Source organism: Rattus rattus, chromosome 9 (assembly GCF_011064425.1).
Source record: "Rattus rattus isolate New Zealand chromosome 9, Rrattus_CSIRO_v1, whole genome shotgun sequence".
NCBI classification, from domain to species: domain Eukaryota; kingdom Metazoa; phylum Chordata; class Mammalia; order Rodentia; family Muridae; genus Rattus; species Rattus rattus.
The window spans coordinates 84561738-84575715 of NC_046162.1; the positions used below are offsets into that span (position 1 = coordinate 84561738).

The 13978-nt window shown below is 41.3% G+C and overlaps 1 protein-coding gene across 1 annotated transcript in view; it reads left to right on the forward strand.

The window, feature by feature from the left end:
- Positions 1-3665: 3665 nt before the first annotated feature.
- Positions 3666-13978, forward strand: part of Brip1 (BRCA1 interacting protein C-terminal helicase 1) — a 121559-nt gene continuing 111246 nt past the window's right edge. Inside the window, 3 exon segments of the mRNA XM_032914222.1 lie at positions 3666-3894; positions 4820-4931; positions 9711-9884. Coding sequence (XP_032770113.1) covers positions 3802-3894; positions 4820-4931; positions 9711-9884 — 379 coding nt within the window. The 5' untranslated portion in view covers positions 3666-3801.

The window sequence follows — 13978 nt, forward strand, 5'->3', positions numbered from 1 at the left end:
CTGTAGTTTTTGTGTTTTATTTCACAACTGTTAATGTAAAGGTACCAGGAGAGATTTAGAACCTAGGACATTCTAGTTCCTGGGCTTTAATGTGTCCCTTTCTGTAAGGTCACATAAACCAAAGGACAGTAAGACTATGGAACCCTAGGAATTGTAGTTACTGATGATTTGAGCCACCATGTGGGTGCTAGATATGGAACCTGGGTCCTATACAAGAGAATCAAATGTTCTTAGCCACTGATCCACCCTCTTCAGATACTGGAGTCTGCTTTTATAGACCCAATTTCACAGGGTATATTTTTTTCTTGAAAGCAGCTTATTTTTTTATTGTTTTATTGACTAATCTATTGAACTGATAAATCAGAACCCATACCCCTTTACTAAAGATTATAACTTTTCAGTGTGACAACTGACACTTGTCAATTGAGGAATTCACTTTTAGATAATGCTTTTAGGATAAATTAAGGACACTTGAGCTTACTATGTCAAAGGTAATTTGTTTTTTTATGATTATAGATCCATCATTTTAGGAAACTGCATAACCGAAAGCAGGGCAAACAACCAGTCTTGCTCTCTAAACTAACTGAAGAAAACTACCCATGGTTTTGCCTTTTGGGGTTTCTATTAGTTGAGTCAAGGTTAGGCTACAAACAACAACGACAACAATAATAAATATCTATTAAAACAATCTAGCGACCAAAAAATTAATTTGTCAAGGTCGTGGTTAAATCTCCTATAATTGAGGAAGTTGTACTTCTTGGCAAGGAATAAAATAGTATGTAAGTTAGGTAAACCCTAGTGATCTATGTGATCGGGAGAGATTATACGCCTCAGATTCTATCCGAGACCTTGAACATCACGGAATAATGTTCGAAGTGCCATGGGACCTACTCACTTATTCTGGCATTGTAGTGACAATTCTGGTGCAGTTTGCACTCTCCTTTCTTAGGATACTGTAACCATGGGAAGTTTTATTTGCGTGATAAGACAACAGGAAAAATGTTTCCTTTTCGTCATAAAATTGTCTTCCAGTCATAGGGAACTGGCTGTCTAGGTTAGATCATCCGTTCCCAAAAGTGGTACAAGACTTTTTTCCTTTCCTTCAAGCAAATCTGCGGAATTTGTTCCAGTCTTTTTCGCTGGGGGTGACCGCCTTCCGGTGCGGTCTAGTACATTAGGGCTGATTTTATTTCGCAGGCTCCCATTGGGCGGTACAGTATTGGCCTCGTACGATGATTGGCTGTTTACCTTTTGGCCTGACTGTGTGATTGGCTGACTGAGAACCGGGGCGGGAGGCGCGAATTCGTCTGTGTGGCGCTGCAGAGTCCGGCGCGGACAGGGAGGAGTGGCAGTACCTTGGCACCTGGCAGCGCCGTAACAGTCGGTGAGGGAGAACTTTCCTACGCGCCAACTTTCCTTGGAGCTCGGCTCTGCGTTGCTTTCTGTCAAACGTCAGCATTTCCTTTTCTCTGGGAGCCGGAGCCAGCCACGGACGAGTGGAAAGGAGGTGGGGGGAGGGGACGGGTTCCTGTAGGCCGGCACTACTTGGCTCTCCTGCCCTGTGGTGTGGCACCCTTGGATGTGTGAGAACTGGGAGCTTGGGGAAGGAAAACTGAGGAACGGGTAGCCTGTCCTTACGTTCTGTGAACGCAGGCTGGAGGTAGCCCCGACTCCCGCGATACTTCTGGGCGAGCGACAGATTTGTTCCTTTTTTCTTTTCCCCGCACCTCGTTCTCTTAAAGAGACAGAGTCTCACCCTCCAGCTCCGGCTTGCCTGGAACTCGTTGTGTAGACCTGGTTGCCCTCGATCTTACAGAGATCCACCTGTTTCTGCTTCCCGATTGTTGGGGGCCAGAAGAATTGCGCCTCCACATCCGGTAGTGTGATTCTTTTTGATGCATTCTACAAGTGAAGCGTCCACGTTTTGAGAGGAATGTTGCCACAGTTCCAGGCATAGATTGTCATCTAGATTAATTGTAGTAAAACAATATTGAGTTTTTGCTCAGATTAAGAGGTTAGTTAGATTTCACTAAACCTCAGAGATTTACAGATAAATCACAGATTGGATATTAGTTAGATTCCTCTAAACCTGAGAGGTTTATAGATAAAATCATTGATTTTTCTAACAATATCTTATTTTCATTCTTTGATAGTTTCATGCATGTATACAATGTATCTTGACCATACCCATCCCCAGTACACCCTTCGCACTGCTCCGGGACCCCTTCATACGCCCCTCCCACCCAATGAGTCCAATTAGTACTGCCTGATAGAATGTTGACAGATCTCGTTGGCTTGATTTTGTGCAGGTCTTGTCTGACAGAACAATATTTAGAAATTTAGAACTGCAAATAACTTAGAGTGGTGGGGTGTTTTGGAGCACAGAAGCTGTGGTTAGAGTTATTATTGACTTCATGACCTGTTGAACCTTCTTCTGTCTTGACCATCTCCATTCACAGACTGAATTTCTCACCATTGTAAAAATTCTTCAGTCAATCAAAGTGTCTGGGAGGTTAGGTGATGCAAACAGTGGGATTCAAATCCAATTTCTTTCCATTATCATCTCCTGATTTCAGAATTACCATGCTGGCCCAGGGAGCTGGCTCAGCAGATCAAGGACACAACCAAGCTAGCAGTGTGTAATTCCTGAGACCCACATGGTGAGAGGAGAGAACCTATCGTGACTCCAGAACATTGTCCTCTGACTTCCACACACGTGCCATGCCATGCCAGTCCTCCTCCCACAGTAAATTAAAAGATGATAAAAAAAATTAAGAGAATTTCTATGGAAAGATACTTTCTCCCTTACAACAGTTTTTAAAGTAGACATTATTGTAGATGAGAATTTTAGACTACAAAAAAAATCTGAAATCTGAAATCCGTTGTATGTGTAAGTGGATTATATGTAATCCAACTTGTTATAGGAGCTTGTGTTTCATCTGTCATGTGCTGCTTGTTTTTACATTATTTGATTCGTATAGCAATGCTCTTGTTTCTGTTAGTATTCTTTTTTTAAGATTTATTTATTTATTATTTATTTTTATGTATGTGAGTGCACTGCAGCTGTCTTCAGACACACCAGAAGGGGCATCAGGGGCTGGGGATTTAGCTCAGCGGTAGAGCGCTTACCTAGGAAGCGCAAGGCCCTGGGTTCGGTCCCCAGCTCCGAAAAAAAGAAAAAAAAAAAAAAAAAGAAGGGGCATCAGATCCCATTACAGATGGTTGTGAGCCACCATATGGTTCCTGGGAATTGAACTCAGGACCTGTGGAAGAGCAGTCAGTGCTCTGAACCACTGAGCCATCTCTCCAGCCCCTCTGTTAGTATTCTTATTCTGTACCTAAGGACATGGAGTTCTAGAAAAGTTAAGTGACTTGCCTTACATCACATAACTGATACAATATGGAGTGCCAGTGCAGACTGGTCAGATGCTAGTACATGCTCTTGACCCTGAGATTTATTTATTAGACTAAGAATTTTTTTATTTCTCTTTTATACGTGTGCTTATTAATTTCAGTTTTTATTATCAGACTTCTGCTCAGTTGCTAGGTGTCTGGTTTTCTTTGAATGACAGGGTTCCAATGCGTAAACGGTAGTACATTTTATATCTGTGAGTGTATGTGTGTATGGTATGCCAGGTGAATGCAGAAGACAGATAAGGGCGTAACTGCTTGGAGCTGGAGTTCCAGGCATTTGCAAGCTGCCTGGTGTGGGTTCTGGGACTCCGTCTCTCCAACCCTTTGATATTGACTTTATTGTTTCTGTTGTAGTGAAGAAGCACCTAAACTACAGAAGAAGGCAGGATGTCCTCAGTGTCGTCTGAGTACACCATCGGTGGGGTGAAGATTCACTTTCCCTGTAGAGCTTATCCAGCGCAGCTTGCTATGATGAATTCTGTAAGTCTTTTATAGCAGTTGGGCCTTTATCAAGATGCCGTGGCTTGTGATTCCAAGTATACGTTAAGTTTGTGCAAAACGATGGCTCCTATTTGTGGGGTTCATCTGGAAGAGTACGGAACTTCTAGGAAAGTGACACGGTAACTCCTAACTGTATGTTTAGGTTAGGATGTAGCAAGAACATCTGGAAAACATTTTCACTCCTTTGGAATTTCAATTTTTTTTTTTTCTTTTTTTTCGGAGCTGGGGACCGAAGGAATTTCAATTTTTAATTCTTCATTTTTACTACACTCTGCATTTCTACTCAAAGCCATCATAACAGTCCTTCCACTAGCAGTATCTCTCATCCAGTTTTTCTCATAGATGTTCATAGGTTTTAGTGCATCACAGTCTTTTGTTTGTTTGCTTGTTGGTGTTTTTAGATTATTTTTGCGTATGAGTGTTTTGCCTGCATGTGTATCTGTGTAGCATATGTGTGCCCGAGGCCTGAGGGGCCTACAGTAGGGCGTCAGATCTCCTGGAACTGGAGTCACAGGTGGTTGTAAGCTGCCATGTGGTGCTGTGAATTGAACCTGGGTCTTCTGCAAGAGTAACAACTGCTCTTAAGTGCTGAACCACCTCTCTAGCACTTACTACAGTTCTATAGGAACTTCTTGTACTTGTATAATCAAATATAAGTTGCCTTTAAAATTTCTCATGCTTGACACGGTTATAAAACCAACAGACTGTTCAGAAGAAATGTAAAGGAATAAAGTCTAAATTTAACAAAGCTCTCTAGTTCTTCCTGCGCTGTTGCTATGTTTCCTGGCGTGCATCCTGCCTCTTCCCATGCTGCTCTCTTCGTGCTCCTGTTCAACGGAGAGGGCTCTAATAGAGCGATCGTTTATTATTTCCTTCTTTTTAAAATTTGCATCTTTGTCCACAGATTGTCAGAGGGCTAAACAGTAGCCAACATTGTTTGTTGGAGAGTCCCACAGGAAGTGGAAAAAGTTTAGCCTTACTTTGTTCTGCATTAGCATGGCAACAGTCTCTTACTGGTAAGTAGTTCTTTTTAAAACATTTTTTCTATTTATTTTTGTGTGCATATATGTGTGCACGTGTGCCGAGGGATGGAGGTCGGAGGACAAGTTGCTAGACTCATTCTCACCTTCCACCTTCTGGGTCCGTGGCAAATGTGCGTCTTTACCTACTGAACCTTCAAGCCAGGCCCGGAAATAGTTCTTGACATTTCAGGCTGCTAGCTGGGGACTGAGAAAAATATAATAAAGTATACTTGATCCACACTGGTTCAAACGTTGTTCTCACTGTTAAGACATTTCTTCAAGATCATCTGTTCCAGGCATGGTGGTACACATGTATAATTCCAGCGTTCAGGAGCCAAAGGCAAGATGATTGCTGCAAGTTCAAGGCCAGCCTGGTCTATGTAGGAAGTTTCAGGTCAGCTAAGGCTATAGAACACCTTCCTCCCAAACATAATGCACACAGGCACGCATACATGCACTTAAGTCTTCCAAAAGAAGTTGAATACATCAAAATTAATTTTTAAGTAATAGTTAGAGATTGTATGAACGTTTCAGATATTTAGAGTTCTTATAAAAACAATTAGATGATAATTTGTATCTGATTGGAATTGTAACTCTGATGGTGCTGATATATATACTAAGTACTTCAATATATCCTTGGATATATTTGCTTATGTGACTCTCAGGACATTAAAATGTGAAATATAAGAAGAAGAAAACATATGTCTTAGTTAGGATTTTACTGCTGTGAACAGACACCATGACCAAGGCAACTTTTGTAAGGACAACATTTAATTGGGGCTGGCTTACAGGGTCAGAGATTCAGTCCAGTATCATCAAGGCGGGAGCATGACAGCATCCAGGCAGGCATGGTGCAGGAGGAGCTGAGAGTTCTACATCTTCGTCTGCAGGCCTCTAAGAGAAGACTGCCTCCCAGACAGCAAGGCACAAGGGTATTAAAGCCCACACCCACAAAGCCATACTTACTCCAACAAGGCCACACCTCCCAACATTGCCACTCCCCGGGCCAAGCATATACAAACCATCACAACATACAAACTAGCATAGTGCTACATGCTAGGAAGCCTAGTACTTGGGGACGTTGAAGAGGACAGTGAGTTAGAGTCCAGCCTGGGCTACATAGCAAGACCCTAGTTCTAAATAAATAAGTAAATGAATAAAAAAGATTGTAGTTGCTTTACTTGGTGATACCAGATAAATAGAGGCTTGTGATAATGCTTACCTAAATTTCTGTTATGTCCCATTCTGTTAATTGTTGCCAGTTACACCGTGTCTCAAAAAACAAACTTAGCTAGGGGTTAGTGTGCACCTTCATTCCTAGCACTTAGGAAACCGAGGCCTGAGAACCAGGTGTTTGAAGGAAGCCTGGGAGACAGCAGGAATCTCTCTTAAACAAACAAACAAACAAATTTGAATCCTGGGCTTGGGGTGTAGCTCAGTGGTGTAATGCTTAATTAACATGTGTAAGGTCCAGAGTTCAGTACTCAGAGCTGCCAGGAAATAAATAAACATTCACACCTGGATAACAGAGATACCGGAGTACTGACTCCCATCACACCCTTTTTCATGGTGAGCTCTGGACTTAAATGTTTGTAAATTCCAACAGGTGATTCTGAATTGATGTTTCTGTTTGTAAACACCAGTGTGTTTGGGTGAGGTGTACTTTTAATTGTTTCACGTATTTGCTGATGAGTGCTTCTGTATGCTTGTTTTCATTAAAGCAATTGCTCTCTTAATATTTACTTAATAAAATACTTCAATTTTTCTTAAAGATTTGTTTTCTTTTCAGTTACAGACGTATAGGTTTATGTAAGCTGCTCACAGACGGCAAGAGAGAGTGTTAGATGTCTTGGAGCTAGAGTGACCGGGTTGTGAGCCTCCCAGTGTTTGTGTGGAAACTGAACTTGGGTCCTCTTAACACCTGAGCCATCTTTCTAGTACCAAGAGTTTGCAGTTTTAGTAGTGAGTCTGAAATATAGTAATGAATATTTCTCAGCTATGTAGATAAGTCTTACCTAAAGTATTAGAAAAATATAAAGTTAAATCATAGGAGTGTATATATGTGTACACATTGATGGCTATTTCTGGTTGTCATCTTGACTACATCTGGAATGAACTACAATCCAGAAATGGAGGGTACACCTGTGATCCAGATCTTGAGGCTGGAAGACCTGGATCTTGACATGGGATGACAGATGCCATTGATGAGACCTTGAGGCACAGTGGTCATGTACATGCCATGCCTTTAATCCCAGAAGAATGAGGCCAGCCTGGGACAGAGCAAGTTCCAAATCCAGCCATGGTGGTACACACCTGTAATCTGGGCCATACGTTCTGCTGGAGGCCTATATATGGAAAATGGAAGAAGGAAGCCTCCCTCTTCTTTGCCTGCTTGTTTTTACTTGCCAGCACATATGTTGGAACCTGCTTCTTCAGGATTCCAGCTCATGCAGAAGCCCAGCTGAAACAACTAACCTTGTGGGACTGAGAAACTACTAGATTCTTAGACTTCCCACTCCTAGCTGCCCATTGTTGGGTTAGTTGGACTGTAGATTGTAAGTCATTTAGATAAATTCCCTTAGTGTATAGAGATGTTCTGTAAGTTCTGATGCTCTAGAGCAGCCTGACTAATATAATTGCTAAAGGAAATGTTTGGGCTGACAGGATGGCTCAATGGTAAAGCCTTCCCTCTAAGCCTAGTGACCTGATTTTAATCAAGTTGTCGTCTGACCTCCACATGTACACAGTGGCATGTGCACACATAAACTTGTACTCATATATAAATGTAATGAAAAAGAAATGTTTGTATTACTGATATAGCGTAGAAACGGGGTAGACCAGATGGCTCAGTGGTAAAAGGTTCTCAGTACTGGGCCTGATGACCTGAGTTCCACCCCTGGAACCACATGGTAGAGGGAGAAGGCTGACCCTTGCAGACTGTTGTCTGTTCTTCCCCACTTTAGAATAGACAATAGGTGTAAATAATGACTGTTAACATTTTCTGATCTGTCCAATGTTTGGTTATTATTGGTGTCATTTTTGGGGGAAAGTGACACTTCTGGTCAATGGTTGAAACTTAATGACAGTTCTCTGGGATGTTCTTGAGTTGCAGATGAGAAAACATTGATCAGCATATTCAAAAACATGTCACTTGTTTTCCTTCTGTTTTTATTAGCCTATGTTAGCTATACGTAATGGGTTTCATTATGAGGTTTTTATACATGTTTATGCCATGTCTTCATGTTGTCCCCTTTTTATCCTGAGGCAGGGTTTTGCTGTGTAGTCTGGGCTGGCTTTCAACTCACGGTCCTTCTCCCTCAGCCACCCGAATGAAGGATTACAGGTGTCTGTGACCATGCTTGTATATTGTTTTTCAATCTAGTTAGTCATACTGCCTCTTTGCTTGCTGAGTTGATATTTGCATTTAAAGCATGTCTTAGTTACTTTTCTATTACCTTGAAAAGACACCATGATCAAGACAACTTATAGAGTTTATAGGCTTACACTTCCAGAGGGTTAGAGTCCCTGTCCATTACAGCATGCAGTAGGGAGCATGGCTGCAGGAAGGTAGGCATAGCACTGGAGCAGTAGGTAAGAACTTACCTCCTGATCCACAAACAGAAGGGAGAGAGAGGAGGTGGGGGAGAGAGAGAGTGATAGAGAGAGAGAGAGAGAGAGAGAGAGAGAGAGCTGCATATTTCTGTATCATGTGAGCACATAATGTAGACACTGTAATTTTCTTAAAAAGGGTTGATTTTTACTTTATGTGTCTGAGTATATTTTCTTGCGCTGTATGCATGCCTGATGCGTGAGCAGCCCAGATGACAGCATTGTGCCGTCTGGAACTGGAGTGATGATTGTGAGCAGCCATCTGGGTGCTGGGGACTGCATTGGGAACCCTTCCAGGCCATCTCTCCAGTCCCCATATTCTAATTTTAAAAATTATATTTAAGTATATTAATTACCTTTTTATAGGATTTGAGTATTGCTTTAAAATGTACTCTGATACTTGAGTCAGATTGTGAAGGTGATACAAGGTTTCTGTTTGACTTTGTTCCTGTTTGTTGAGGGAGGGTTTCTCTGTAGCCCTGTCTGTCCTGGAACCTACTCTGTATGCCAGGCTGGCCTATAACTCAGAGATTGGCCTGCCTCTGCCTCCTGAGTTTTGGGACTAAAGGTGTGAGTCCCCACTGCTCTGGCTGAAATGTCTCTGTTTGAAATATTAGTATGATGTGAACCTGGACATGATGGTGGACACTCTAATCCCAGCACTCAGGAGGCAGAGACAAGCACATCTTTGTAAGTTTGAGGCCTGCATGTTCTACTTAGTGAGTTCCAGGACACCCTATCTCAAAAAAGAAGTAAAAAAGAAGTATAGTGTGGACAGTGATAAGCCTTGTCTTTATTATTTAGGAGACTGCAATGTCAGATTCTTCCCTTAAGGAAGTAGCAGTAATGAACCATATACTTTCCATGTTTGTTTCAATCTCAGTAGAAGCAAATACAAGAATGGCGTACTTTTAATTACATTATTAATCCTAGTTATTTTTGTAGTTTATAAGTTGGTGACATACTACAGTCACAGCCTTTCTCTTCTGTTTTGATCATACTGTAGATAAGGTTCAGCAAGATTGTTTTCCTTAGTTTTATCTTGTAACCTGAGACACTTCCAATGCTTGTGAACTGCGGTGGTAGCTGCTTTAGCTGGGAGGAAGATTACTATTCATTTAGTTGGTCGTATTGTAAATAGAAGGTGTTTTGGTTCGGTTTTAGGGAAGCCAGTGGATGAGGGCCTGAATAAAAAGCCTGAAGCACCGTCTTCGTGTTCTTGTTCATGCCATTCAAAGAATTTTACCTACAGTGACACAAACCTGGACACTTCGCCTCATTTCAGTAGTCCAAGCAAACCATCTTCGGAAAGAAATGCAGTCCCATCGCCCTGCCGAGGTAAATTATATTGTGTTGTGTCTGTTGGAGTTATTACTACTATGAAGCTTAATTAGGATGGATTGAGCTAGTATGATTATTTCTACCTACTTTCTCTGATATCCTTTTTTTAAATTATTTATTTTGTATTTATGAACATTTTGTCTGTAATGTATGTCTGCGTACCATGTGTGTGCCTGATGGTCTCAAAGGCCTTGGACCTGGAGTTTCAGTCCCCCTGAAATCCTTGTTTAAATTACATTTATTTTTTAACTTTAAGAGTGTGTGTGTGTGTGTGTGTGTGTGTGCGTCTGTCTATCTGTCTGTGTGTGCGTGTGTGCGTGTGTGTGTGAGAATGGGTATATGTGCCACAGCACTCATGTGATTGCCAGAGGACAAGTTGCTGGTGTCAGCTCTGTCCTTCCACCCTGTGAGTCCTGGGGATTGAACTCGGGTCTGACTGCAAGTGCATTTACACACTGAGACCCTCTGAAATCCTTTAAATTATATTATTTATTTTTGGTGCTGATGACAGAACTTCAAGATTCATTCATGTCAAAGGATGTGTTTTGAACTGAACAGTGTGTCCTAATGGAATAATTTTTACCATAGCATCGACTGTTCAAAAACTCCTGAACTTTTGTGTTTTCACTTTAATTACTGAGATTTTACTAGGTTAAACCTTTTTTTCCCCAGTATTTTGTCTGTGTTGTCATCCGTCCCCTCTGAGGAACTTTGCTTCTTTATGGAAGTGGAATTATGTATGTGGTCTTATGTCTGTCTTTTACTTGATATTATATTGGTGAGAATATATTGTTTTTATTCTTTCACTTTTCTTGTATTAATATATCAGGATGTATTCATCTAGTCTGTAGTTGTCAGATAACTGGGTTGTTTCCACTTTAGTAAGATGGACTTTGTTATTTGTAAGAGTACAAACAGCTATTTCCTGTTCTAGTCATACTTAGGAATGGGATGGTAGAGCGCTTACACTGTATCAGCTGTGGTAGATGCCAGCAGTTTTTCTATTTTTGTGCTTTTTCCTCCAGCCTTCCCTCAGTAGTGCAGGCATACCTTACTTTATTGTGCTTTGTGTGGATATTGTATTCTTCTCAAATTGAACACATTTGTTGTTGCCATGGTTTTCTAAAACCCCGGGTAATTTTTTTTTTTTTTTTTTTTAGCAATAAGGAATTTTTTAAAATAAAACATTTTAAAACTAAGTTACCCCCTTGTTTTCTTCAGATGTTAATATTGCATAGTTAATAGTTAAGCAGTATAAACGTAACTTTTTATGCAATGGGAAAGGAAAAATTTCATAGGACTCACTTTGTTGCCATAAGCTTTATTGAGATGGCGTGGAACGGAACCCACCATTTCAACACTCTTCATGTCTCCGGTTTTCTTAAGTCGGAGCCACTCTTGCACATGCTCTGTGTTCTCACTGAGGCTTATGTTACCTTCTTTCCAGCGCTGTGGGTGGAGCCTAAGACCAACCCCGATCCCAGCCTTGAGTTTGGTTGGCAGTGCGTCTTGGCTAGTGAGCGTTTCACATGTCTGTTGGTTCTCTGGACTGTCCTCGTCGGTGAATTGCCTGTTCACATGGCCTTTCTTTGTACTGATTTCTGGGAATTACCCCTCTCATTCCTCCCATCTTTTATTTCCCTCTTCATATACTTTGGCAATAGCTCCCTTACTTTTAAGTTGTTGCCATAATAATTTAGCCTCTCTGATGAGCTCCTTGCAAACTCATAAAGACTGCAGAGAATAGAAGAGAAGGGGCTAGAAAGATGGCATCTGAGGACCCAGGTTTGAGTCCCAGTACCTACTTGGTGACTCACAACTACCTGTAACTCTAGTCACCCTCTTCTAGCCTCCACAGGCACTGCATGCACAGATATGCATGCGGTGCTCACACATGCACGCAGGCAAACACCCGTACCCATAAAGTTTAAACGAATAAAACCTTAAAAAAAAAAAAAAAAGGAATGGGAACTGTACCAAAAACAGTGTAGTTTAGGAAATTAACCGCCATGTAGAATAACAAAAATCATATTATGGCACATAAAGAAAGCTTATATTTTCAAAAAATTTTGTTTTGGAATGAACTTTATGGGGAAAAGCTTCTGGATCATGAGAGATCTAGGTCTTTGATTCATGTTGCTGATCTATTAGTCATTATTTTTTAAAACATTACTCCTATTCTGGGTCCGGAAAGGCCATGTGCAAGCATGAGGACCTGGATCTGATTCCCCAGCACCCAGCTGGAGAGAGGGTTCAGAGGTTAAGAGCACGAACTGCTCTTCCAGGGGACCAGAGTTCAGTTCCTACCACTCATGTCCTGTGCACACCTACACTCTTGTGCATGTGCACAATCAGAAACAATAAAAACAAGTCTAAACCTGAATTCACTGATGTGCCTCTAACTCCAGCAATGAAGAGGTGAAGATAGGATCCCTGGAACTTGCTTGTTAGTCAGCTTAGCCAATCAGTGAGCTCCACGTTCAGTAATGGATACCGTATCCACCCCCCCACCCCCCAAAACACACACATGAAAAACAAGGAAGATACCTGTAGCTGACCTGGCTTCCATGGATATGTACATGTGGACCTGTGCACATGTGTGTATCCAGTTGTGGCTACCCACATGCATGAACACACACATGCATTCTTCTGCTAAACACAAACAAAATCATTTGAAAAGACTTGGCATATGGTGTAGACTGCATTCTGTATTTGTAGGCTCACATTGTGGGACCTGCTTCTGCAGATTCTTCTGCCCTGTGAGTCGCCTGTAAGTCTTTTCAGTCAAGGCATTGCTCCACTTACGTTGATTTCCATGTTCTCTGGTCATTGTATGGACTCAGTATAATGAACTCCACAGAAGTGGAGAAATCTGTAAAGGAACAGAAGAAGGAGGTGCCTTTAAGAAAACGTACAGAGGGGGCTGGAGAGATGGCTCAGTGGTTAAGAGCACTGACTGTTGTTCTTGAGGTCCTGAGTTCAAATCCCAGCAACCACATGGTGGCTCACAACCATCTGTAATGAGATCTGATGCCCTTTTCTGGTGTGTTTATATATAATAAATAAATCCTTAAAAAAAAAAAAAGAAAACATACAGAGGAAATGGGAAGAACTATTGTATAGGATAACGTAGAATAGTGTTATGGACATTGAGGGAAAGGAAATGTGTTTACCACATCCCAGGGAACAGGATGCTGTGCTGTCAGTACTGAAGTTGTACGATGTTGCACCTAAGCTCTGTAAACTATTAACTTTATAATATTGGACAGATTTCTTTAAAATTTACTGTTTACTTTTGTAAAATGAAATTTTAATAATTTAGTAGATATGAGGGTTTTGGTGGTTTTGAGAATGAGCCTTCAGGGTTGTGAGATCAAGGCATATGAGTTTATTCTATGAACAGTACTTTTAAAGATCATGATAAAGCTCTGTGGGAAAGGAGCATTGAGATTTTCATGGGAATGAAATTGCCGTTTATAGAGTCCTGAGGGGCTCGGTTTGCATATTCTGTCAGGGTCCTTTGTGTTAAGGATTGAACCTAAAGCTTCCCACAGGTCAGCAACTGCTCTACTGACTGAGTTATACTCCCAACCCCTACCTTGTATTTCTTACACCATTAATTGAGTATAAGACTTGAGTCAATGAGAAAAACAAATCCGGTATTTCTTCTTAGATGTATGTTTCTCAAAATGCTTATTATATTTATGGTAAAAGTAAGTTGATTGGCAAAAAGTCATTTTTTTATTTTATCTTCATTAACTTGGGTATTTCTTATTTACATTTCGATTGTTATTCCCTTTCCTGGTTTCCAGGCAAACATCCCCTAACCCCTGCCCCTCCCCTTCTCTATGGGTGTTCCCCTCCTCATCCTCCCCCCCATTACCACCCTCCTCCCAACAATCACTGTTCACTGGGGGTTCAGTCTTGGCAGGACCAAGGGCTTCCCCTTCTACTGGAGCTCTTACTAGGCTATTCATTGCTACCTATGAGGTTGGAGCCCAGGGTCAGTCCATGTATAGTCTTTGGGTAGTGGCTTAGTCCCTGGCAAAAAGTCTTTTTAAAAGATACCTTGCTAGATATCCTGTCACATA